The 27,959-nt window shown below is 43.6% G+C and overlaps 1 protein-coding gene across 1 annotated transcript; it reads left to right on the top strand.

Moving 5' to 3' along the window:
* Nucleotides 1–195: 195 nt before the first annotated feature.
* LOC149365339 (angiopoietin-1 receptor-like) lies at nucleotides 196–27,959 on the top strand. The gene is made up of 17 exons (XM_089542068.1): nucleotides 196–837; nucleotides 3,395–3,471; nucleotides 4,302–4,411; nucleotides 8,282–8,471; nucleotides 10,353–10,449; nucleotides 11,574–11,820; nucleotides 13,552–13,612; nucleotides 15,819–15,997; nucleotides 16,821–17,043; nucleotides 18,142–18,261; nucleotides 19,697–19,860; nucleotides 21,092–21,193; nucleotides 21,264–21,334; nucleotides 21,425–21,465; nucleotides 23,678–23,774; nucleotides 24,931–25,021; nucleotides 25,954–27,959. Exons 2-17 carry the CDS (start codon nucleotides 3,429–3,431, stop codon nucleotides 26,023–26,025), a joined length of 1,908 nt encoding a protein of 635 aa, XP_089398194.1. The 5' UTR covers nucleotides 196–837; nucleotides 3,395–3,428; the 3' UTR covers nucleotides 26,026–27,959.

Below are 27,959 nucleotides of genomic sequence, written 5' to 3'. Positions count from 1 at the left end.
TTTCCTCCTGCTTTGATGAAACGAATCTGTAATTTTCTTTACTAAAATCGCTGTCACCTTTCGTCGTGCTACGAAGAATCTGGGACCTTTTTCACAGTGCATGGTCATGGCGCAGGTAATATTCAATGAGCAGTCCTGATTGTAGGTCGCACTATCCGACATTCGTTATTACCGTGTTCATTCGCTGTTTTGGTCTTGATTCTTCCTACTTGGGTTTCTATGATGTTTGGGTTTCTATGTGCGACTGAAGAGTGGTGTAGTATGGCAGTACTTCTATTAGCGCACCGTACGACTGCAGTATGACACGGAGCCGGAGAGACGAGGCAGCTGTCTTTTGGACCAAGTTCAAACTCTTTTGGTTTATTGACACGCCAGCTGCTCGCTTCCGGTGCCCTTCTCCGAAATCTGGCATGCACCCTACCCGCTCCTCTCCATCCTGTTTGCAATGGAGAGAGGCGTTTCGCGCCTTGTCTGACCGGTTTTGTTTCTGGTTGTATGAATAAGCGCATTACACGCCGGAGTAGTATAGCTCGGGACGCCACCCATGCAACATGGCGGCGAAACCGAGCCGTTTCAAAGTGCCAGTTTCAGCTGAGCTCCAACCGACAAAGGCTGGCACAATGTGAAGTTGATCCCCCCGCGCGGTTACCTGACACCTCCAAAGTTTCGCTGGTCGGGCCGTGCGCGATCACCTGTCGTTTGACCTCCTGCGATCGGCAAGAAAGCCTTTCCCCCTTTTGTTTCGCTCGTGACTGGATCGAGCGAGTGCCGAGGCGATCGCTTTGTGCTGACATCGTTTTGGCGGCGATCTATGGATTTCCGGACTCGCTGATTGAAGTGAGTACTGGCGCAACGCGTCGACTTTCTACTGTGAAACGTGATCGCCCAGATTCCGCGGATTCCTAGAGGGCGACGTCAGTCAAAAACATAGTCGGTGCTTCTCGACCGACCCGCCTCGTTCGTACGCACGTTACTGCTCAAGTTGAAGTTGCTGTGGACGTCGTTGCGACTGATTTTCTGTAGAAGTAGTGGTTGTAGATATTGCCTCTTTCCGATCGTTCCCGCAAACAACGCATATTTACAACCTCGATCGTTTTAGCATAGTTGTTTTAGTTTTCACCTTTACGAGTTTGCCGATGAGAAACAGTCCGTGCTCTTTTGTGAAGAAGGAACAACGCGAAGAGCGTGAGAACTTTCCTAACATCGCCTTTTTAATCTAATAATTAGCATATAAAACAATAAAGAAAAAAGATCAGTATTACCGATACCTCACGAAGCGTGCATTAAGGTGCGCAGTGGTATAAACTAATTGGTGCCGAAAAGTGCGCGCGACTAAGGTTAGTTTGTGCACATTTGATTGCCTTTATAATGTCGCTGACGGGTCTTTTTTCATGTGTAAAAAGAGAACATTGAACCGGAATTGAAGATGGCGAAACTGCAGGTGTCTTGCAATTGTCTGCCGTGCATCGATGAGGCGCGACATGGGCGCGACGCACACCTGCGGCCTGCGGTATCATCGTATCGTTCGACCGTTCATTTTCGTGACGGACGGGCAGGCATTACAATTCGTTCTTTACAGCGTGCAATAACACTTCGTCCCGCCAAGCTTGCGGTAACGCCGTGATACTACCAATTTTTCGCTTCGTGGCGATGTGTTGCGTACACTGCGGCCCTGATCAAACCGAAACTGAGAACAAGCACGAAATCTGTCGCATTTTTTTTTTTTTAATCGGCTTGCGTGTCTCGAGGTAAATTCATGTCGCTGGTAAAGCGTGAAGAAGTACCGGAAACCGCACTTCTCCAGAGCTTATGCTTATGCTTCTTCAATGAGCGGGCGTGTTTTGGCATTGATTAAGGGAGTAGCATATCATATGCATGATTTCATGTGTCACTAAGTAGCTGAGGAGACCGTTACATGCTTGAAAATCTACAGTGATTGTTCTGGATTTGACTTAACTTGACTGGATTTGATTTGGCATACTTCTTTAGGTGCCTTGTTTTTACTGCGGCAAGATTATTTTGTGTAGTTTGTCCTTCCTGCTAACTAGTGCAGCAATACATAGCATGCAAAACTACATGGTAAAACGTGAAAAATAAAAACTCCGCCTGCCAGTTAGCTACCCTCTCACCGACTTTACTTTTCTCTATCTTTTTTTTATTGTTTCATCCAAGTATTGAGACTGAGGAATGTTGCAACTTTGTTGGTGTACACAATCCTACACAATGTGTGCTGTGTGACATTTATTCATTGCTGCACTGAATATTTTCAACAATGCCTGACACGAAAATAAATTTTATGGGTTAATCTCTACGAGTCTCACAAAGTACTGATTTGTCCAGAAATTCACATGCACATAGTTAGCCAATGAAATCACTGAACTCATGCTAATATGGTACAGACTCTTTTCTACAATGACTGGTCTATCAAAGATAGGCTGGTACCTGCATTTCCTCAAGTGCAAGTCAAAATAATTATACGCTGATATTTAAATGCCATTATGGTGCACCTGAGTGATATGCTGATGCTTCTTACAGTTTTTCGGTCTTGGCACCCCATGTGTAGTGATGGAATGCAGTAGAGAATGCACTTTTCAGGGTCCGAAATTGTTTCTGAACATCTTATCACATCCATGATCTCTCACCGTGGGTGGTTTCATCTGCCTGCATAGCTTCTGCAAATTTTTATCTCCGCATAAAAACAGCCTTGACATTCAAACTCATGCCTTCAGACTCTGAACCATACTGTCCTTCTGGGGATGTTGGAAATTGAGCCTCTGCTTTTCCAATAAGTGCCACCACCCCTTTTTTGTGCCTTTTCAAGAGGCCCCGACAGTGGCTACCAGAGCGTGCAGAGGGTAACCTACAACAGGTCATATTGAGTTTATCGCGAGAAGCACCTATCAGCGGGATTGGGGTTGTATTTCTTGTGGGCGTTGGTAAAACATTGATTAGCAGTAGCTGTTTCTATGCTTTTGACCTGGCCTGAGTGAAAACTAAAAAGGTGCACTCATAATTGTAATGAACTTCTGAAAGTGAAAAATGTCTCATTGCTAGACTTCTTTAGTGTTTCTGCATGTGTTGTGGTACTTCACATTCAACCGCGTGTTGTGAGTAGCAGCATCTGACAAGTTTCTGCATCATTTATGTATTTTCCTACTTCAGAGCACTTGTCAACTCCTTGCATTGCAGTGTTGAACATACAAATGCATGAAACCAATCAGGCAGTACTTCTTAATAGCTGAGAAAACTAAAACAGGTCTCTAGAAGGGAGTGTGGCCTTTGTAGAGTGCTGCGGTTTCTAGCTGGTGCTACACTCTGCATGAAAGCTATGTCAAAGTGCATGTTTTCATGAATTCCTAAGAATACATTGCACTGCATATTTGCACGTGCACAGCTTTGTTCCTGGCTACCTAGAGAAGCTTGCCAGCATGGAGTGGGGCAGGCTTTGGCTTCTCCTTGCATGGCTTCCAGGTGAGTGCTTGTCTGTGAAACTTCTGTGTAGGCACAGTTCTTGACAGGCAGTTATTGATAAGTTTGGAGTTGGGCTAGTTTGTGACATGCAAACGTGAGTGAAAAACTACACGTAGATACAGGACAAGACAGAGAAAACACACACAGGGCTTTGATTTGTGTGTGTTGTCTCTCTTGTCCTGCTTTTACGCACTGTTTTTCAATGAGGCAGTTATTTTCAACTTGAGTGCTGCTGATTGGGATGCTTTGAGGTCCACCGGCATTTTTGAGGTTTCGAGAACTGAGAGGTTCACTGTACTGGTTTCACAGAGGGAAGGCAAACAGCACTTTTTGATTCCCACTCACAATGGTTGTAATTTTGAACATTCATATATTTTGCAAACATTTGTGGCTTCTAGCAAATGCAAATTTTGCCACATTAAAAGTACATTAAGAACAGGTCGCTGTAGATTTAGATATCTCATAAAATACTGGTATAAAGTGTGCAACATTCCACAATGTCACCTCATTCTAGCTATCTACATATGATTGAAACAGATTTATCATTAATATTTGCACTAGCAAACCTTAAACCACGTATTAATTGTGTATTGCTGGCTGATGTGTGCTAATACTGAGATATGTTGTACACTTGAGGAGGCTGAGTTTATTGTGGCACAAACGTTCATTGGCTTACATACTCGGATAGCCATTTGGCCTGTGTCTTTGAGCACCCAGTTTAAATCTCAACGTGTTTATGTGGCTCATTCAAATTGAACCTATTGTTAGTACTGGTGTCGCAGCTGTACTCTTTTGTTGAATGAATAAATGAGGAAGATTAACCTGCGCAGCCTACACTTGCCTCAAAGGCCCTCGTCTCGTCAGCCTCGAGAACTCAACAGAAACGACGTTGGACATAAAATGGACGCCTGTGGCCTCTACCAGTGTCACTCAGTACACGGTGAGCCTGCCAGTGTCATCTAGCTGTGGATGGGACTGCCTGTGCCACATCCCTATCCCATTTCCCACTCCTGTTTTCTATATGCGCTCCTATCACTTTTTCATGAACTTTATCATCGCAATCATTTGCATGGTGATTTCTTTCAGTCACCCTCTGTCATTTTCTATCGCCGAGGTCACCCGTACAGACTCAAACGCCTAGTGTGTCACCCAACTCTTTACGCACAATAGTTTATACCCAGAACCCTAGTTGACTGGAATAGCCTACCATCAGATATTTCTGTTCTCACCGATAAATTTCTTCAAATGCTGCCTACTAATATCAGAGTGTGATGTTTCTGCACACTGTTACAATGTACTTTTTGGGGGCTAGTTATTTTATTTTGTGCTGCCTTTAAAACCTTTGTCATCTTTGCAATTTTGTTTTCCAATTTTTTTCCCCTTTGCGTTGCTTTTAGTATTCTAAATTTAAGGTGTTTTAATTTTCGTGCTTCCTTCTAACTTTTTCTATTTTGTTTTTGTTCAAACTTTGATCTTGCTTCAAATATTTAGGATCTGTGTGATATTTCCACAATATTTCCTGCATTTATAATTCTCACAACTCGTTATTACAGTGTGTTTTCTGCCCCCTGTATGCAATACCGTCTGCTGGAGGGCCTTTAGAGGTATTTGAATAAATAAATAAATTAACCCTTTCTGGCACTATGTACACAATTGTGTATATTGTGTTTTCACTGCTAGTTCTACTCCCCAAAAAAAAATTTTCTTGCCACTGAAGAGAAAGGTACTGGGGCAGAGCTTCTGTAACTGTGCTCCATCAATAGTTAGACAGTGGAATGGTTATCTTGCACATTGCTCTTTGCACTGCTGCCTTACTTTGTCGCTGGTGCAGTTGGCGCCATCTCTGGACGCTTCTTGTAACTCGACATGCCTAAACAACAGATCATGATCAAAGAAGCTGTTTTCTCTGTGACCAGCGTTGAAGATGCGCAGTTATGTTAGAAATGTAGTTGAAGTAGTGAGCTTTACCAAATGCACCATGTTTTAAGAACAAATTATTGATTGCAACTAAGGACTATACTTGCTGCATAGGAAGAGAGGGTGTGTCAGCTCTGCAGCTTTGTCTGCACTCTCACTTAAAACTAAGTTTATGCTTTTTAGAACAAAACAAAAAATCACAGCACACTTGCCTTCATTATCGCTTGGTCATACTTCTATTTCCCCTTGCGACAACGTGACTTTCCTTGGTATTCAACTCGATTCTCAACTGAAATTTCATCATCATTTGGACCATGTGAAGAAAAAAACTGCATTTGGAATTCATGCATTATTAAAGGCTCGTCATTTTTTCCCATCATCAGCACTTTTATCACTTTACTTTGCTTTTATTCACGCTCACATTAATTACGGCATTGTAGTATGGGGGAACACTTACAGCTGTCATTTACACTCTATCCAGCACATTCAAAATCAGGCTATTCGTATCATTACCCGCAGTTCATACCTTGTTACTGCTATCCCTTTGCTTCGTCAATATAATATCTTATCCGTTAGAAATTTATTTGATTACAACCTAGCCATCATGTTTTTTAGATTAATGAACAATGCACTTTCTTTTGAATTTATCGACAAATGTTTTTTGAAAAATTGTAACCCTACGAGATTTGCGGCTCAAAAAAATTTTTTGCTTCCCCAAGTTTTTACTAATTATGGAAAACGTCATTCTCATTTCTCATGCATTTCCCTGTGGAATAATTTACCCCCGAGTTTAAAATCGCCTATGTCTTTGTCTATGTTTAAATCGTATTTAAAAAGTTTTCTTTTGCAGCAAAATGTGGAGTGAACTGCTTCTATTCCCTTTAGAAAATTCTTGTACTTAATTATTTGCTAGAAATTTCTACTTTGTTTTTTTGTTTCTTGACAACTGTATCCTTGTATTCTCAATTGTTTCTTTATATGTCTTTTCACAACGCTGTATTTTGTTCAATATTATTTATAGTGGGTTGTTATTCTGGTTTTGCTTGTCTGTTTGTTTTTGCCCTGCTAATCTATTTCATTCTCATTATATAATTGTTACTTATTTAAAATACCATTGTTCTTACTGCTAATTGTACCTGTCTGTGATGCTGCTTGTTTTTTAATCAAGTTAGTATTAATCTACCGGGGGTCCCGTGACAGTCGCTTGACTTTGGGACCCTCGCCTGTATACTGAATTTATGTAACCGATTTGTACTCAATAAATTCTTATCTTATCTTAAAAAAAAAAAAAAAGAAAAGCTGTCATAGAGTGTATAAATGTGCTGCAGCAAGCAGGGATTTCTTTCAACTTGATGAATTTAGCTTCCTCCAAGTAGCACACGGTGGGCTTTTATGCCAGAGAGCAAACACAGCATATGTTTCTTGAAATATTTAACATGGTAGCATGTCTGTTTCCGTAATTTTTTAGACAGGTTTTGTCGCACATATTATTTGTTCCTGTGTTTCTAGTATCATGGGCATCTTCAAAAAAATGTAAACCCTCCATCCCTCAAGTACTGAAGAGACAAATTTCGATGCCTATGTGGCAATTTCTATTCATTGTGACTTATATTATAAAGCTTCATGCATGCTTGCAAAAAATATTTGTTGATGTCTTGTTTTGCAAAACTAACTGGCTGACTATTCTGGCAGAATTTTAAAAAATTGGGAGGGAAATGGGCAGCGGCACCCGAAACAGTTAAAAAAAGACCTCTGTTGCAGCAAAAAAGAAAAAAGGGTGTATTACCAAGGCCGTGTGCATATTCTCAGCCAAATTGAGAACTACACTTTACTCCAAGCTTGGGACACAGAAAAAGCTGCTTATCATCACAAACCATTGCTTTTGCTTCATTTAATTAGTGCTTGACAAAAACTCTAGCTTGCATCATGGTCTTCAGGTTTTGTAGAAGGGGACATTTAAGGTAATGGTCACCTCCCTGGCGAAAATCTTTCCCAGCCCAAATGGTTTATGGAACAATTTCCAGTTGTTCCAGTCGGAACCAACTGGGTTCCACTTGGTTCCAACTGGAACCAACTGGAAATTGTTCCATAAACCAGTTGAGCTGGGAAATATTTTCACCTGGGCTGCACTGAAATGCATACAATATGAAACAAAATTTTTCCATATTTCCTTGTTTGCTATTGTGGAGAGGTGGCACAGTTGATGTGTTCACACTGAGCCATTCCTAACATATATAATACCAGATCATTGGAAAAGCAATGCATATGGCCAGTACAGACCAAGGAGGAAAAATAAGGTTCTGACATATGTCCAAGATCGCTCATTCTGTTTCTCCTCTTTGTTCTGTATCGCCCATGCACTATTGTACTTGCTTTTCCTGTTTGTTTCTACATTTTTTTCCCGATTTAGACTGAGCAACCCCAATTTTAGCTTCTGTCCTTTCATGCCTTGCATGGACAGACACATAAACAAAATGTGTGTAGACGCATAGGCCCCCCAAAAAGTGCCAAAATTCAATTAAAAATTACCAGTTTTATAGTTAAACATTCCACTACATGCATTAAGAGTACAATAAGTTCCAAAATAAAGTAGGTGAAGGAAAAATGGGGCCTGAAGCATGTACGGATTTCGGCGCTTAAGAAACGGTTCTGCGGAATCCAGTACATAGGTTCATGGAGCCTAATGTTGGCTGTTAACCAATGAAAAGATGTCACAGCTAGTTTACGATTCAAGCACTTCTTTTGGTTGTGCCCCATCACAGCCGCAAAGACATGACACAAACAGTGTGCTTGCTTGTTGCACATTTCATTCTGGCCCTGTCCAAACATTGTGAATTGTGTGACGGTGCAACAGTAGTATTGTGGTGTGAGCGGTGAACATGTGCTGTCGCAGGTTCGTGCCAGCCCCATTCAGAGTTACGGCCCTGGGCTGGGTCCCAGCCAGGAGTGGAAATACACGAGCGCCCTCCAGGCCGGGCTGTTCGGGCTCCACCCAGGCACCCTGTACAACATCAGCGTGTGGGCCGACACAGCAGATGGCCCTTCTGAGGCCACCTCATTGCAGGCCTGGACAGAGGTGGGAGGTAGGTTCCACCTGGTTTAGGTGGGGAAACTACCGGTAGTGGAACAGGCATGGTACGAGTGTGTCCATGCGAGTTTGGCCTTGTCAAAAATATTTTTAGAGCGGGCTTTGTCTTTCTATCAATTAAATGGCATGCTTAACTCTTTCCTTACCATGCAGAAAATGGCCGTTTGTTTGTAGTTTTTTATGTCTTTTTTTTTCTGTAAAAAGTTTGGTTTGGTTTATGGAGGTTTAACACCACAGTGGAGGGCTCCGTAAATTTTTACCACCTGGGGTTCTTTAGCATGCACTGACATCACACATTACACGAGCCTCTAGAATTTCGCCTCCATCAAAATTCGAACGCCACGGCCGGAATCGAACCTGTGTCTTTCAGGTCAGTAGCCAAGCGTCATAACCACTGAGCCACCACAGCGGCTTTTCTGTGAGAAGTATTGCATTTAAAATTGAATGTAATGTACGAAGTCAAAGCTAAATAAATGTACTTTATAGGCATATCAGATTCAATAACGCATTTCATGTTGCAGCAGAAAATTTCATTTGTCGAAAACAAGATTTTTGGTAAAAATTGTACAAAACTTGTTAAGAAACGCTTGTATACGCTTGTATCTAAATACAAAAAAAATGTTAAGATTGTCCTGAAATATGAAAAATGTTTGTTGTTGTTCCTTTGGCCACTGTCTGTGAAAAAATGAAACTTACTTCTTGAATAGTATTCTTGCTACAAAACAATAAATAGAAACCCTATAGTTGGGAGGGCTGGTTTTTGTCGTCGCCAATGTCATAACTGAATCCCAACGAAAAGGCAGTATCTTCAGGCTTGCTGTTGCTTGGGTCATCGATAATATCAATCATAGTCAAAGCATAGTCCTGAGATTTGCGACGTTTTAGAGCGTGCTTCGCAAATGCGGAGGCTGCCGCGTTTTCGGAGCATGTCCGAAAAATGATGCCTTGCTGAAAAAAACAGAAAGAACCACTTCAAAAACAAAATTTTATTTGTCTAATTACAAGCCAGATGACGCAGCTTGCCCGTAAGTAACGCAGAAGTCTCCGAAATCGATGCGCGAAGTCATCTTTAGCGGGAAAACGATACTCAATGGGTGCAGTAAGGCTAGAGTTAAAAACAGCATTCTGTAAGTTGCAGTTAGTACATTGAACGAAAATGCTGCAAACTGCAAAGGTACTCATTCTTGACCCTTATTAATGTGTGCAGGATGACTCTGATTGTTTTATGAGTACTACTAAAGTTACAGTCTTCACTGTTGAGTACTGCACTTCAGGCTGGATGGGTGGGTGAACATTGTGTTACTTAAAAAAACTCATTTGTGTTCCTTGACCAAATTCACAAAGCAAACAGTTACCCTGTAGTTTAGTCACTGGTAGGAAACTCTGCCATTTAGTTTCAAGACAAATAGCATTTGTCTTGTACCTTTTCTGCTAATCCCACCCCTTATGTAATACCCCGCGAGGGGTCTTTAAGGTAATAAAATGAAATGAAATTTCAACTACTTCAGCAGACTGTAAGAGAGCTGACACTTAAACTTAATGATTCCTGCACTCACACATAATGCGATAAGCAGCAGCAGTAGCCAAATTGTCTGAGGTGCCAAGAGATGAGGCTGATGTATTTGCCAGCAGTGGTTCGAGCACCATTCGGGGGTGAAGTTTTCTCTTTTTGTGCCAGATACCATTGTCATGACGATGATACAATGCTCCTAATGGCTTCCCTCCTGCTGCTATCGGAGGGATTGGCTGGTCATTAGTGTATATGGAATTTTTTTACCCTTGGCTTAGTTGCCAGAAAGCAATTAACTAGGATGCTGTTTTGTTGCCTTAAGTTAGCTGAATGACAGTGCTGATCTACAATTCACACATGTTTCAGAGCCAGACACACCACCAACTCTAAAAGTTATCGCACGCAATGGGACTAAGATGATTGTGCATTTGTCACCTGGGACAAGTTCCAACGGCCCGATCACGTAAGTTCACTGTCATATGTGTTGGTATTTCTGCACGTACGAGTAGCCCCAATATGGTAGCGAACACTTTATCTGCATTCAGCCATTGAATTCTTGATAAGTGTCAGTGTGAAGCACACTTCTTGTCTTATTGTGACTAGCTTTCCTCTAGGTGGATAATACCCATGGCACATTTTCTACTTTGGTGTAGAAGTGGAAAAACTTTTTCTAGTTGCAAGCTGACTGTCCCCTTCCACACTGTAGCTACCTGGCATATCTGCAAGCTTTGTAATGCAGCAGCGTGATAGTTAAAGCTGAAATTCAGTAGTGCCTGATAAACTGGGGCTGCTCTAAACCTTTGCGTACCAGATCCAAAATGGTAAAGTAGGAAAAATAGTGTGTAAATGGGTTACACTATCCGCAGTGATAATCTTGGGCTGAATTCTTGTCTGACTGCAAAACTGGGGCTATCGTTGCAGAATGTCTTAAATTTCACTGAGGAGCTCCATAATTTTTTTTCATTCAGCATCTTTATGACTTTAGCTATCTGTTGCGTTTTTGCTGCAGATGAGTGGCATGGGATGGGCTTCTCACTCTGTATGATAGCCAGTGGATTTACACTTTGAGAGTGTTTCTCATGTAAAAAATGGAAATCAAAAGAAAGCCGGAGCTGACGTGTATTGACAGTTATAGTTGGACACATCATTTGCTTGTACTTATGATCATGTAAACTCTATCCGATCAATCGCTGCATGGAGGGAAGAAACTGTAAACGAATCGCAATGTTGACCAAATATTTAGGGGAATCCCCCAAGGTGGAGTAGATTTGTAATAAGGGAGTAATTACATATTAAGGGAGTAAGGGAGTAATTAAATATTTGGTCAACACTGTTCCCACTTCGAGTTATTGATCAATTCGCCCTCGCCCTACCATAAGCTTGCCGTCCCGATTAGCTCAATTGGTAGAGCGACTGCTCCGGTGTAGCGGTGGTCCCGGGTTCGAACCCCGGACCAGGACGAATTTTTCTTTAACTGTGAAGTTTCTGAGAAAGCTGTATGGCTTTCCTTTGTGGCCGTATGGCTGCGCTTGGGTGGATGTCAATGAGTAATTACTCCCTTATTACGAATCACAATGTTCCTCGCAGGGGTTACCGCATTGTAGCATTTGAACGGAATAGCCTGATGGCATTCAGTGAAGAGCGGCTGGCGGGGCATCGAGAAGCTACCGAGGCTGGGACACCCTTCTACGTGGCAGCTGAACTGGGGCCCAACTGGGGCAACCGGACCTTCTTGATTGGTGATGGCGGCACTTATGGCGGGTTCGTCAATGTTCCGCTGTCACCCAGTGAGGACTACCTCCCAATCCAGGGCGTTGCTAGCTCGCTGAATGGAGTGAGTGCAAATGTTTGTACTTCAATTGTCATGGACTCCTTTCCTGTTTTACTTTTAATGCGATAGCACTTAGGTTGTCGTCTCGCAAAAAATTTGCGGCTTCTCTGTCATGAAATTTTCTGATTGGTTGAGAGAGGTCACGGGACCTTGTGTCTTAGTCAGAACCTGCCCATGGGATTGTGAGCAAACTGCCCATAGTTGCCGAATTCAATGCAGTTGCCACTTGCCCACTTTGACTCTGCACGTGAGCCTTATGGGAGCTCGAGAAGAGCAGCCTGATTCTCACAAACACCACCAGGGGCAGCGCCTACCATTGCATGGCAGTTGTGCATCGCTTAATCGCAGCACCACTGTGCCAGGAGTGATATGAGGACTCCTAGGGATCTATGAATGTGATTGAAAGGGTCATGATGTCATCAGCACCATGTGACCACCAGTGGACCAATCACAGGGTACCACTTGAAAATCTGAGGACTCCCAATTTTTTGAAGTTGGCCTACCCCTAAAAATTCAAAAGGACCCCCATATTTTGGATGTAGGTCCACCTCAGTACATATATTAAGGTGGACTCATGTGGACTAGTGGGCTGGATTAGTGTAATCCAATATGCTAATTCATTTAAAGGTACTAAAACATTCTCGAAGGATGACTCATACATACCATATAAGGGGAATGGAACTGGTTTCAACCGAAATTTTCGTGGGAAAATCGCAAGAAGGACATTAAACACTTCTTGTAGACACCATGGCGGGCATCCTAAATGCTACTGTAATTCCTTAAGAATTTGGTTAAGGAAGCCCCCCCTCCACCAAGTTTGTGTCGTTTCATTTTCATTTTTAATAGGCACTGTAGTTGTTCAAATTTATGCGAATAGACTTCCTTGCAGTGAATGCTGTGGCCAAGATGTTGACAGCCGGGAGTGAAGGTGGTAAAAATGGCTGAGTGGTGTATGCTGCCATGTGATCTTGATAAGTTTTGAAAGAGACCAAAGATAAAATTACAGAGGGCACTTAAACTATTTACATGCTTTGATTGCAAAAGCATTCTTATTTATTTTTTTTTTCCATTCTATATAAAAAAAAAATTTTCTCTCTAATGACATGCATACTCATTGCATACAGTCGTAAGGCAATGCACGTACTAGGATCACCTTCGTTCACCAAGAAGCTGTGCAGTTTTGTAGACATGGGTTGCGTGCTCACCTCGCAATCTGAAAGTTCAATTCCCTGCACCTTTCGGAAGAAATTTTATTTTTCTGACGCCACGTTGACATCACGGGGGATTTTTGGGATCACTGCTGCTGGTCAATGCCGACGCTGGGTTTTGTACCCAGTGAGCCATATAATGCTTTCGCATTAAAACAGCAATTTTTATTCATAATTCGGGGCTAGAATGGCATCTTTCAATGTCAAGTTAATCTGCAGAACGTACAACATTGATCTCTCACTGTTATCCCTTCAAAGCAAGAGTGTTACAAGAATCACATAGAAATTAAAGATTTCAGCTTTTGGGAAGATTGTGATCTCTTCTACTTTTGCAAAGGACTTCATCATCCTAGTCTGTATGGCTGTTTGCAAAACAGACTGCGACATGGAGTAAAGTTTCTTTCTCGTTGTTTTTTTTAAGTGGTGAGGGCAGTCATTTTTGCTTGGCTGCCATTCTCTCTCTGTATGTGTTGTTTTCTTGATAGCTAAGCATAGCCTTGTGCTGAAGCTATCCTTCACGTTGCAGATAACCAAGTATGCCTACTCAGTGGAAGGGCCAAGCACAGAGCGCATTCAGCCACCACCTGGTAAGCACGTTGCACCGTTCTTCACATGCTTCATCAACCTCTCGTATCCAGCAAAAGTGTGATCAGCAATAGCATGCATACAATTATCGGGCTAGCAAAAACTGCCGTATAAACTCATTTAAGGGCCACATTTTTTCTTAATTCTGGAGTGAATTTTGAAGATGCAGCCCATAAAGGAATAAAAAAGAAAAGTATAGTCATATTTTTTCTCAATTATCTGGTCCAAAACGGGGTGTGACCCATACATGGGTCACACCCCACGGGTTTATACGATATTTGTGGCATTAATACAATATGCAGAATGGCGTACCAGCCATTCTTCCTTACTGTAATGCACATGTATGATATTGGCACCATTGGCACCATTAGGGTTGAGTGACAAACTTGCTGGCTGTGTTTCGTTGTTGGTCCTTCTGCCAGAATTCTGTGTCTCACGACATTATTGCTATAGCATTGATCACGTGGAATTGATCACATGGATTCTGTACCTCTTTTTTCAAAGTAAAGCTGGCTGATGAAGGGTAGGAGTTGCTTAGTGCCACGAGATGCTTGACTTAAAGAGAGGAACGTGAGTTTTGGAAGTGAATTTTTTATTTTTTTCACATAGAGCAATGAAATTTGCCATGCTTGTTGGAATGTCCACTGAATGCTCAAATACAAAATTTCACTGAAATATCTTAAGTCGTTTTGACGCCATAAATTTTTATAAGCTTCATTGCTCTACGAAACGCACAGAAACCGTGGCATGACAACAAAAGAAGGTAGGAGTCTGCAGTCATTCTCAAGTTTTACCGAAAAATGGTTGATGTAGTGACATTCTGCAAATATCTTTAGCAGCCCAATTTTTTTCTGCACGGATTGTTATATTCATACTTGCATTATGCACTCATTATCGACATGTCAGATTATCATCATGATTCAGAAATATAGGAGCATCACTACATCAAAAATTTATCAAAGAGCACAGTGCAACAAACAGCATGCAAATCCATGAAGCCCTTGTTATGTTATGCTTTCTGCAAGCAGGGAAGTCAAGTCAAAAAACACTTGCAAGAAAACTGGCATTTTAATGTAGATCTCAGTAAGTTTCGTGCTGCCTCCGATCACAGAAACATTTTTTTAGGTGACATCTCAGCTGTTTTCTGGGAAAATATTTCAGGATATAATTTTAAAGACCTTATATGTAGGTGCGAAATCTTGTATTTTCTAAAATCCATTTTTTTTTTTAGATTTTTGTTATTTTAAAGCCGTATCCCCCTTAAAGGGACAGCGAGGCCAAAGTGTAAGATACAGGCCTATGTCGATAAATTACCATGTTTCAATGACGGCGCTAGTTTCACAGGAGATGGAGCTTTCGTGAGATAGAGAAGGCCGAACAATGGAATTTAGATGACACTGCCACTAGTTGCTTTCACTAGAAAACTGACCCGACATCATTGTAGATGTTGTAGATCCGTGAGGCTAGGCCATGCCACCATTTACTTCCAAACTGTGACCACGGAGTCCTTTTTTGCTTTGGATGTCACGAGTTTGAACTGACTGGTGGAAAAAACGTGCCCCAATTTTTAATTCCAATTCTCTATGCAATAAATTTGCCATATGCTCCCAAACAAATGTCAGTGTGGCCACAGAGAGTCATACAGGCGATTTTTACGAAGAACTAAAAGTGTACAACAGCTGTATCTTACCGGAACTCACCTATGGGGCAGAAACATAGGGGCTAGCAAAGAGGTTTCAGCTTAAGTTAAGGACAATACAGCGAGCTATGGAAAGAAAAATGATAGGTGTAACGTTAAGAGATCGGAAGAGGACGGAGTGGGTGAGGGAGCAAACGCGGTATAATGACACCCTAGTCGAAATCAAGAGAAAGAAGTGAGCTTGGGCAGGGCATGTTATGCAAAGGCAAGATAACCACTGGTCCTTAAGGATAATGGAGTGGATTCCAAGAGAAGGGAAGCATAGCATGGGGCAGCAGAAAGTTAGGTGGGCGGATGAGATCAAGAAGCTTGCAGGGATAGGGTGGCCTGGCGAGGGACAGGGTTAATTAGAGAGACATGGGAAAGGCCTTTCCCTGCAGTAGGCATAGTCAGGCTTGTGATGATGATGAAAAGTGGATGCTGTTGTTCTCGGAGTCCCTCTAAGCTAAGGTGATAAGGTGGTGCAAATTCAAAATATTCACATGGAAATACTTGTAATATGCTTGCAGTCGCGCCAACGGACGAGAGGTCGCACGTGCTGTCCTCTTGGCTGTCGGCAGCCACGGCCCTGGGTGCCTGCCTGCTGCTGGCATTCATCGTGGCCTACGTGTTCGCTCGACGCTACTACAGTCGGCGCAGGCGGCGCACTGAGGAGATGATGCTGCGCTCTCATCCCAGCCTGGACATGGTCAGTTCTGAAACATGGGGGGCTCTGCCGTGGTTTGTTTTTGAGCATGGAGTTCCGAGAGGCCTCATATTAAAACACTCATTATCTCAAAAAGTGTCCGGCATACATTGGCATATGAAGCCTCAGTTGGAAGGATACAAAGTCCGCCTCTTCACTTTCTGGGTAGATGAATGAGAGAAAGGAAAAATGGTAGAGGTGGGAGAGAGAGGGCAGGAGGCGATGGGTGGTGAGAGGGAACCGCGGTTGTCAGTCAGAGTCGAGGGGTTGGGGTAGTGGAGTGGTGGCATGGCATGTCACTTGGTGATTGATGGACCAGATCACGCCACCCACTCACACTGTCTGACCCGGTCAGCGGCATCAGCTACTCATCTGGGGGCAACAATGCTATGCTAACGCATACTCTGCCACACGAATAGCATTGAGCATCAGCGAATTTTTTCAGGACAAAACTTAGCCTTGTCAGCTGCGACTTATTATCCAGCGAAGGGCAGGAGGGATTTTCAGATTTTGAATTTTTTTAAGCTAGCTGCCAACATTATGCAGCGAAAATTCCAACCCTCCAAATTGGGTGGTGGGAGTTAATAAAAGAACTGGAAAGACTGGAGCAGTGGAAAAAGCAGTCTGAGGTCAGCCACATCGAGCACAGACATTCATGGCAATAGCAATACAGCTGAGGCCCATTGCTATCTTTGTCCTGGCTGTCTTTGGACAGTACATAGTTGTTACATGCGATGGAACTACTTATTTTGAATTGCTCATAGATTGCCAGCCACATTGTCAGCGTCTGTTTCCAATTACTGGTGCAAATCTCTGGCCCCCGTAGGATGACGCTGCCCCCTTCAGTGCCGGCTCACTGCAGCTGGGTGAGGGAGCCGACCTGGGAGCTTTTTACTCTCAGCTGCGCTCTATGCTCCCCCTGGTGCCACGTTCGCGGCTCCTGCTCTCCGACACCACGCTTGGCCAAGGCCGGTTCGGGCCAGTTCGGGCGGCACACCTCATCACGGAGAGCGGCCGCAAGGTGCCCGTCAGCGTACAGCGGTGCCCAGGTATGGCTGCAATGCTTAGAGCTTCAGCTGTGTCATGAGCGATTTTGCCACAAGTGTTGCCGTGGTGCTGTGGATGTTGCCAGTAATTTCAGCCATCGTGGAGTTGCTGATATCGGCAACTGCAGCTGAGAGTACACATGTCAAAATGATGATTATTAGTTGAATGATTGAAATTGGTTTCTCAGCATTTGTGAATGCATCCCTCATGAAACCTGAGAGTCTTTGCAAAGGAAATTTGTGGAAGGGCTTTTCACTAGGCATGCACGGATAGTGGTTTTTTGGTTCAAAGTGAATTTAAAGAAAAAATTCTTTGAATAACTTCAGAGTGAATATTTCGAGTATTTCTGGCATACAAAACAGGTTAACGGCACAATGAGCATTTTCAGAATCATGTATTTTTTGAACACGTGGCCATCACATGAAAAAGTTAGTTCATTGAAGCTTAGTCACACTCATTGAAGCTGTGTCAACTTTGCGCAAAAACGGCAATCGGAGCGGGTTTGAACCCGACTGCGGCGGCCGCTTTTCGGTGGGGGGCGAAATGCTAAAGGCGCCCGTGTGCTGTGCGATGTCAGTGCACAGTGCACATTAAAGATCCCCAGGTGGTCAAAATTGTTCTGGAGACCTCCGCACCTCTTTCTCCCTTTCTTCTTTCACTCCCACCTTCCTCCCTTTCCTTACAGCGTGGTTTAGGTGTCCACTGAGATGTGAGACAGATACTGCGCCATTTCCTTTCCTCAAAAACCAATTTCAATTTCAACTGGGGCAGCCAACCTGCGTGAAAACTTCGTAAGGATTAAACGAGTTGCCACAAGGGGAACATCTAAGAAGCGAGTGAATGCAGTTGACACAATACACTGCACTCCAGTGACATTGGCATCATTCCACAGTAAATGCAGCAGTCTTCGCAGTTTTCGCTTTTGTAGCATCAATGCAACAATGCATGTTCAAAAGCTGTGCAGAACAGGATGGGGCAAGGATGATGGGATGAGCAGTGTGCACCAGGAGCAGGGACAGCAGGGAGAGGGACCTTTTTTTTCTTGTGGTTAGTGTCTTGCTAGGTACAATGTCACAGATGTTCTCACAATGTGACTGCAGCCGAGTGGATGCTGCCAGATAACGAGCGGAGGAGCCTGCTGGCCGACATTGAGGGCATGCTTCGCCTTGGCAGCCATCCCAATGTGGTCCAATTCATGGGGGCCTGCGAAGATGAGCCCGGTACGTGCACCTTTCCAGCTCTCACCTCTGAAGGGACAGACACGGTGGTGTTCTGACCTCCCTGGGACGCAAATAAAACTGAGTTTGTCTACTACCTCTATAGACGTGGCTATTCATTTAAAAGGCTAGGCCTGTAACCGAAAGTTTAGTTGCATTGCTTCTTTCATGTTTGGTTGCTTAGTGTCTGCTTGGTGAGATAGCTCGAGTTAATTCTTGATGATGATAATGATTTGATTTTAATGACACAAGGACAGGTTGGTCAAAGAGCACCGTGGGTAATGTGTTTGGTCTGCATGAGGAGTTGTCAAAGACCCTTTTGAACAAGCCTTTCATCCCGAAAGGGCTGAGCACCTCCATCGTATCACTTGTGGGTACCCAATGGCACTGTGGATTGATCCCCAAACTATTCTCAAACCATTCTTAAACCATGCTCAAACGACTAGGCGCCACTGCTGCAATTCGAATGCATTTTTGAGGAGGGCAAAGGGAAGACATACAGTGGTGCACTGTTTTTTTTTTTTTTGCCGTTTTTCCTTCACCTTCATAAAAGATATGTTCAATCTGGCTTCTCAAGAGAAAATTGCACAATGCTCCTTTCTTAAATTCAAAGCTGCATTTCAAATACTGCCGTGCCTAATGACTGACTCAGCACAATGAAGCAGCCTGGTTTTACTGTTCTTAAGGTCGTTCTGACAAGTTAGCGAACCTAAAGCATCACCACTTTAATATTTGTTCAGTAATTTTTTTAAAAAAACATTTTCTGCACTCTTCCGCTTCCAATTTTTTCTTTCTGTATTGCTTCCATAATGCAAAATGGCATGAGTGCTGACAGTTTTGACACAGTAGTTAAAATGTTTCTTCTCTCGTCCTCAGAGAAATTATGGAAAAACTTGAGGGCAGACAGCAGGTCTTGCAAAATGTAGCAGTAAAAAAGACTGCAATATGGGCGCTATTACGCTACCCTGGGCACACAGCCTCACAGTGCCACACACTCATGTGTGATGTCATAATATGAAATGCAATTATCCTTTCTAAAAAATGTTGAAGGTATACACTTGGCAATAAACAATACCTTCGTGGGCCAGCCTGTTCTCTGCTTTTTGTCTTATAAACTAAATTCATGAATTTTATGGCCTTAGGGTACAGGCAGGCTATAAGACACACCTTTGTGTAACGGTTGTGTAGAGGTCGTTGTTTTGTGTACTGAGATTTCGGTGTGCAATAAACATTTTGGCTTTTTGCCCTTGTTGAAATGCAGCTGTCATGGCCAGGTTCAGTCCCCCCAATTGCTTTTGAACATTTCCATTGACGTGCTGTGCACGCCATTCATTTCTTGTCTCTCCATTGCAATTCTTTCCCTTTTATTTCGCCAATCTTTTGAGATGTTTTAGGAGCAACTTTGTTTGAAATGCAAACCTCGTCTTGTTGCCAACAGAACTGCTTCAACTGGCTGTGGAGCAACCTGCGAGTTCGCTACGGGGACTCTTGCTGACCAGCCGCCACGGAGCGGAAGGCAGAGTCTCGGCCATCGCCGAGGACCGCCTGGTTGACGTGCTGGTGTCACTGGCAGCAGGCATGCACCACCTGGCATCTAGAGGGGTACGACAATCAATTCTTTTTTTATTAACTCCGCCATAGTACTAGCATTGGTTTATCAGTGAATAGATAAATTAGTAAATGGATTAATTGATGGATCAACCAACAAATGGATCAAGAAACAAATCAACTTTGATTACTGTAAAAAAGGGGTTAGCAGAATACGTATTCATTATATTTGGAAGGAGTACCTGTATACAGGTACTGATGTGGACCTCGTATAAAGAGTAGCGAAATCTAATAAACAGGCAGCAATGATAGAGTGCATGCTCAGCTTTATTGAACACAAGAAAGAGAATTGTTCAATTATTATTGCACTGAGTTCCATCAGGCTTGAAGGAAATGTAAATGGATGAAGTGGGAAATGGATAAACTTTTTGCGTTAATAGTTGAACATGCAGTGTCATATTGCACTGCCATGAGAGCATCAGCTCATTGTGAATGTGATGTGACCCTTATGCATGAATCTTGTAATCATCTCACACATGTGTGTACAGACATAAAAATGCACATGGTCTTGTACACGTGGATCAAGTTTCATTCTCTTTTGATATGCAGTTTAGAATGTGTGAGGACTCCAGCAATTATTTAAGAGCAGTTAGCTTCTTTACAAAGATAGCCCATCGCACATCACCATGATTCCCATTGAGAACTGTATTAGCTTAAAACCACTGCACTATATGTGTATTATCCTCCAAGACCCTTTTCAGAATTTTAAGCCAATTTCAGCTCGGCGTTGCTCTTCTAGCCATGGACCGGAATATTTTAGAACAGAATACATGTTGAAAGTTCTCTGGTTTAGGAAGAGAAATGTATCAGTGTAGTTTCCATGACAAGACCATGTGCATCTGCCAAACCCTAGCACGCATATTCACTACTTCATCCTTGTCTCACTGATGGCAAGCTACACGAGTTTTAAGGTAAAAATATCTTAGGATAGTGAAAATAGACTTCAAGATTGGTTGGTTGGTTGGTTGGTTTATGGGGTTTAACGTCCCAAAACGACTAAGGCTATGAGAGACGCCGTAGTGGAGGGCTCCGGAAATTTCAACCACCTGGGGTTCTTTAACGTGCACTGACATCGCACAGTACACGAGCCTCTAGAATTTCTCCTCCAAAGAAATTCAACCGCCGCGGCCGGGATCGAACCCGCAGCTTTCGGGTCAGCAGCCGAGCACTATAACCACTGAGCCACCGCGGCGGCACTTCAAGATTGCGTGCACAATGTATGCAGGTCCAGCATGGCCAGCTGTCCACTCGAAGTGTGACCATGGTTGAGCCACTGATTCCCAAGATCAGCTACTTTGGTCTGGCACGGTACAGCCCACTAGGAAAGGTAATGGTTTGCATCATCGCAGCCGCCACTTAGTTAGCAACAACTGCAGTATAGCATTCTGCCTTTGCAGAAGCTAGACTTCAGCCGCTGGCTGGCCCCTGAAGCACTGCGGACGGGCACCCACACGGAGAAGAGTGATGTGTAAGTTCAGAGAAGCACTGCACTCTCTATAGCTGGCATGCATTAGCACACAGCATTGCATTAGTGCCGTCTTCTTTTCTTTTTTTGCAGGTGGTCCTTCGCAGTACTCATGTGGGAGACTTTCACGCTAGGTGAGCAGACATTCACCTTTTATCATCATTGTAAACTGGCATTTCTAAACACTGTTGTGAAGTGGCACTTCCAGACTGTTGAGAAAACGTTGTTGTGAACTGGCGCTTCTAAAGCATCGTTATGTACTGGCACTCCAAAGCATCACTGGGCCTCTTCGGCCTGCCGAGCGCGGGCAGCCCGCTAGCTGCCAGAAAATTCGCTTCTGACAGGAAGGCGCATTATGGTCACATGGGCTGGCGGCCACCGGAACCAGCCGGCCGGAATTCATGACAGCAAGGTTGCCCTGCATCACTGAAGGCAAATGTTCTCCGCTGCATTGCGTTCTGCTGTGTCTCGTTGCTACACACGCTTACTGCAGAAATAGGGTGCTTGCAAATGAAAGAAATGATGTTAAGTTATTGAGGGCGGCCACAGAGTGCAGAACAAACAGCGACAACAATGCGAGCGAGTGGCCTTCCGTGTGCTGGGTGCTGTCATGAAATGTGAATGTAAGCTTCGAAAAATCCGCAAAAGCATGCGACAAGCAGTCGCATTCTGTCTTTCATCTGACAGCACATCGGAGGGAAAAACTGTGCATGCATTGCTCATCAAACAGCGCTCAATATTCTCAGATTATCGCGTTTGTTAACTGTGCAGTAAGTTTGACCGTAGATGGTCAACCCTGCATATGTTGACTCTTTTTTGGTCGTTACTATTTCTACACTCGTGAACTGCTTCCCATGAGCTGTAAGTGGAAAAGAATCAGGATATATTCCGCTCACCTGTAGTCCATTGCCCACCAGCTATTGCTGCCAGCAAAAAATGCACGCATAATCTCGACAAACACACATGTTAGCTGGTTGAACATTTTTATAGGCGAAGCACATGTACTGTACAAATTTAGCTGCGCATTGCATCTGTATGCTATCATTGTGCTGTAGAAAACGAGCACTTGAATGAAAGGCGCTATTTTCTGGCCTCGAGAGTCGGCATCTCTCATACTGCATGTGCATGCAGACATGATGGTGATGATCTGTGGTGGGAGATTTTTCCTTTTAATGAATCAAATGCAAGGTTATGTATACATACGGTACTTCTCAGGTACAGTATAATCTCATGCAAGGGCCGCACCCCATTTCGAGCTAGATAATTGAGAAAATTCACACCTGAATCAAAAAAAGAAAGTGCGACCCTTACATGAGTTTATACAGTATTTTAAGCATTTGTGGCAGAAGGCCCGAGCACCAAGCTTTACAGCAGTTGGTGAGAACTGAATTGGCACCCCCGCCTCAGCTGCTGTGACAACTGTGTGGCCACATATACCTGCAAAAATGCCTCGAACAATGCGCACTTGAGGACTTCCAATAAAGGACATGTTTCAATCAGTAACTTCTCAAATCATGTCCACTTTTCCATTGCACAGAAAACAAGAAAGGCTACGCGCTCGTTTCGTGCTAAACCAACAACTTGCTAAACACGTTCAGTGTGCATGCGCGTATGAGCGCTTACTCAGAGCTGGAATCTTTGACCATTCTCGAGAAAGGCCTCGAACACCATCGTAATAGCTGGGCCCACAGAATTAACAGCCGAAATATTTTGTGAATCCGGACTACGCAATCGTGATACTAAGCAAGCATTTAAGCTGGCAAGGTAGCGAGACAATCTAGATACAATCACACACACACATGCATGCAAAATAAATAAACAAACAGCTAGAACCATTGCAAAAGGCATCATTGCAGGCGATACACAATATGCACCATGGTCTAGTCGAAGAGAGCTCCTGCGTAGTGCTAGAGATCGAACAAAACTTTGCAAGATCAACCGTGGTCCTTCTAGTTTATATAAAAATGGCCGTGCGTGCTCTCTACTTCCTTGCAACCTCTCCGTTGTGTGCTAGTTGTCCGAACGTTGCCAGCACAAAATTATCCTGGTGAGTCTGGTTGCCCACAGGCAGCCTGAAACTGCCCTGCCAGTGAAAAACGAATGCATTCTGGGCAGCCATCGGAAATGCGCGGAGCAACCCAAGAAAAGCAAGCGCCTAGCTCCGCATTCTGGCAACTCGCGGGCAGCCCACAGGTAGCCAGAGGTGGATAATCAAAGAGGCTCACTGTGTGCTGGCACTTTTAGACCAGATGGGAGCACTTCTCTGAAACCATATAGTGTTTATAGAAGAGTGCTGGAACAGAGCGCTCTCTGGATTTGTCTTGAGTTGGAACATTGCCATTGCAGGTGGAAGTCCCTACGTGGATCTGGCAACCTCGGAGGTACCCAACCGTGTGATGCAGGGCTTGCGACTGCCAAGGCCACGGGGAGCGTCAATCGCCCTGTAAGTCTTCACAGCTGATGCATGCATGTGTAGGGCATATCATTCATTGAGGGAACAACCTAAATTAACTGGCTTTCAAGCGACAGTAACTGTTATGTTTCAGCTGTTTTCGTAGACCAAGTAGAGCAGCTAACACCTAATAATAAACTTTTATTCTTTTTTCTAGTTATTATCAGTTATTTAAACTCTGTGACTTTCAATCTAAAGCCAGCCGTGTAGCTGTTAAGGCACTTGCCCATCGTTCATGAAAAAAGAAAAAAAGCCAACAGCACACGAAAGCCACAATGCACATGCAGTTGACAACCACAAAGAGCGGGAGCTGGTCATACTGAAGCCGATGTGCATAGCGGAGGAAGAATAAAGTTGATGATAGAGAGATTTAGCATACCGGAGACGTATGCCGGGTTTACGTACGCCTGTTGCACGTGTGCAGTGGTCCTACATGGCCATGCGCTTGCCACTGCACATGCACAGCTTCCATACATAAAGCGGGCGTACGTGTCCGCTAGTACCTCTTCGGTTGCTAAATTTGTCTAATGATGATGACCCGTGCCACCACGCCATTTGTGGGTGGGACCTGTAAGCTCTCGTGTGCACAAAGGCTGCTCCTGGGTGCGGCCCTCACAAGGATATTTTTTTTCTTTAACATTTCCTTTAGGAAAACAGGGCGCGGTCCGTACACAAGTGTGGCCACGTGCGTTTATACAGTATATGTTACTATAATGCGTATTAGTAGAAAAAATCAGGACAGTTGAAATGATCAAAATAGGTGCAATCAAGAAATACATGTTACACTTGCCAAAAATTGTGAAGGGATTTATCAGTGATGACACAATTTACAACAAACTGTTACATGTAAAAGAGTGTACTTGCCAATTGTTTGAGGTGGGAATAGCCAAATTTTAAAGTGATAGTGTCATGTGGTGATGAGTGGTCTGGACTTTTCAAGGCTACGTGCGAGGAGCGGGAGAAGTACCTAGTTCTACAATGATTTATTTCGCACAGGAGTGATTCTGCTATGGTTTCACAGTCAATGCAAGCTACATTCAGAGCTTGCACACTGGTTTAGGTGTTGCTTTTATGTGTGGCATACCGTGTATAGTGTGTGTGTGTGTGTGCACACGTAAGTGCCGACCTCTCAATCCTCCTCCTGCAGGTATCGGCTCATGCAGCAGTGCTGGCACCATCAGGCCAGGGACCGACCCACATTCCAGGAGCTACACTGCTCCCTTCAGGCATTGCAACCGGTAAGGGAGCAAGCTCACCAGTGTTGCACTCTCTTCTAGCCCAATCGAATTGCTGCACGAATGAGTTTTTATCCATGTTATCTGGTGAGGGTAGAGCAGGTTGTGCCGAAATGCTAGAATCTCGAAACGACACTGAGGACAAATGGGCTGGACAGTATCTATTGATAATGCATTCTAATGACAGGCTACTTTAACTGGAAAGATAGCTTTTACAGCACAGCTATTAGATGTCCGTCTGGACTTTAGTTTATGTTGGCGTCTCTTGCAAGAGGGTGAAGAAGAAAAGTCAACGAGGGCATCAACTTCTCCTTGATTGGTTCAACTTTGTGCGTTCAAGAAGGTGGCTGATGAAAGAACAGGTCCGTGGGTTGCAACGGTTGCCAGATGATACAACACATGCAACTTTTGTGCTGGTGAAACGCATTAATGAGAAAGCATAATTGTAGAGAGGTAATTCTTTTTAGATAGAAAAAGCCAAAGAATGAAATGCGGATGCTGCCAGCACCAGCCTTTTTCGCATGCAACTGCAGTGGCATGAAGATAATTCTTGCACACAATTCTCCGAGGCTTGTCTGCACGTTCAAAATTGCATAATCTGGATGGAATTTTTAATTGTGTCCGTTTAGCATACCTTCTAAGCCTGGAGTATCGCTCTAGTTGTAAAGTAAGCTCCAGAGTGTACCTACTCTGTACATTACCACGCTGTTGCAGCTTGCTCGCTTAACTCAAATGGCATTTATTTACTGTACCATTTTTGCAGCACATGCTCATCACTGTCATGAGACATAAATTTGTGCTTTATTTGTGATCAGTTAATTGATCCACTCAAGTCGTAATCAGTGTCATGTAGCGATTTTCGAACAAGTGTCAATTAGCACACCTAATGTTGTGCAGTTTGCTACCCTGCAGAAAGCACAAACTCATTTTTGCAGGGTGCCCTCCAGTTTACCTACCATCCGGGATACGTCTATGACAAATTCAACCCATTAGCTGACGAGGCATGACAAGTCAGCAGAGTCCATCCACTGTGGTGCCCAGTGACCTGGCAGCTCCGGGACGGAATGGTGGAGAGCATTTCCGCACCGGCCACAGCATTGTTATGAATCTCAAGAAGGGCACTTCAGGGCACCCATGTTTGATGAAATATTGAACAAACACTTCTATAGAATCTTTCCTGCAGGGGATCCCCTAGTGACATGTTGTGAAGTGTCAGCTGCCACTCCTGCCCGTATGCTATGCACCCTTGTTCTCAGACATAATGCAGGCATAAGCATTATGGAAAATTGGACTGACATGCCTTTACAAAAAAACCACAGTGAGTAAGATCACGCAGACATGAGGGCATCAGAATGCGCCTTAGGTAGCAGCAACCCGTCCATGTAACTTTTTCATGATGCATGTTTTTTTAGACATAATCGGCCAGTCTTCTGTCAGCCAACCAAGATCGTTGCAAGGATCTGCGTGCAAGGAATCAGGGTGATGTGATTGAATATCAGGGACCATGATTAATGAGCTCCTTTTATTTCCTTGCTAAGAAAGTGTTCTCACTAGGCTTTCATTTCGCTGTTGATGAGCAGAGTTCCCCAATGTGTTGGGTCGTTTGTGCTTATTCTTTTGTGTTACCATTCTAGGACACAAAACAGGCGCTTTTGCCTTATCCATTTTACGTTTCTTATGCAATCTCATTTTGTGAACGGTTACCTTTTTAATATGACTATATTGTGTAACCATTGTAAGAACCACCGAGTGATTCTGCATTTTGATTTCTCATCATCCTTCTTTCACATTCCCATATATACTTAAAGCATGTCATGAAGGCGATAAATGTGCTAAGAGCTAAACTCTTTCCTTTCAGTCCGAACGATGGTATTCTTGCCTCCGTTTATTGCATTCCTACTTCTACCAAAGTCCATACCGTTTCAGTGAAGCAGAAAGCTGAGCTCATTCTATCGCATCGATTCCATCAGAAGAGCGAAAGATCTTTGCACCCAATCCATTTCAGAACTTATAGTGGCATTACTTCATTCTTCACTCACATTCCATATTTCTCAGCCTGTTTCCGATTTTTCTGTGCCTTGCAACCAGGGAGATAGATAGTTGTTCACAATGCATACCATCAGCATCGTACTGGAAGGTAAGGCCTTTTAGTTTTTACACTACCAGAAAGCCTCAGTGATCAGATAGTCAGATCTGTTTGCCCAGTCACGATGGTCACATTTCAGCGGAGAAGAAATTCAAAAACATCCATGTGCTGTGCGATGTCAATGCACATTAAAGAACACCAGGTGGTCAAAATTAATCCAGAATCCTCCACTGCAGCATAACTCTTAGCCCATTTGCATCTTTGGGACGTTATACCCCACGTACCGAAACTGTAAATCGTAACCTGGGTTGATCATTGCTGCTAAAGTGTTTTAGCTGTGATGTTGAATAAGACTAGGAAAGTCCACTTAGCACGTTGCACGCAGTACAAGGATCACATTACTGTACATCGCATAATGCAGGCTGCCATGCCAACTACTCTTCCTGCCACTGCCCGATTGCTGCACGGCACCTGTTTTAATGCAAATACATTTTTAAAATAGCCCTTACAACTGCAGTGAATGCAACACGAGAAATGCAGTGTTTGTTCTGTATTTCATCAAACCTGTGCAGTGCCCATTTGTTCTATGGTGCCGAGAATGTCTACTCAAGTTTCGTTTTTCGCTACGCCATTGGCCGTCATGGCTCCCGTCGTCAGCGGCTGTGCAATGAAGACACATCAAGGACCATGCAACAAGATGTGTCCTTGCAAAGGCGTTCACTGCCTGTATGTGCGGAAGCCTGCAAGATTTTTTACCGGTGCTTTTATTTTTACCTTTTTATGCTGGGGCATGTTCTGCCAGCGTGCTCAGATAGGCTCATCATATTAAAAGAAGGATATACCTTTTTATTATCA

This window comes from Amblyomma mixtum, chromosome 1 (assembly GCF_055824585.1).
Source record: "Amblyomma mixtum isolate Tamu chromosome 1, ASM5582458v1, whole genome shotgun sequence".
Taxonomy (NCBI): Eukaryota; Metazoa; Arthropoda; class Arachnida; order Ixodida; family Ixodidae; genus Amblyomma; species Amblyomma mixtum.
This window is presented reverse-complemented; position numbering and strand designations above follow the sequence as displayed.

Coding starts and splice junctions, on each gene's coding strand:
- LOC149365339 (XM_089542068.1), top strand. CDS start 3,429: ATGGAGTGGGGCAGGCTTTGGCTTCTCCTTGCATGGCTTCCAG. Junction 3,472..4,301: donor TCTCCTTGCATGGCTTCCAG/GTGAGTGCTTGT, acceptor TAACCTGCGCAG/CCTACACTTGCCTCAAAGGC. Junction 10,450..11,573: donor AGTTCCAACGGCCCGATCAC/GTAAGTTCACTG, acceptor TGTTCCTCGCAG/GGGTTACCGCATTGTAGCAT.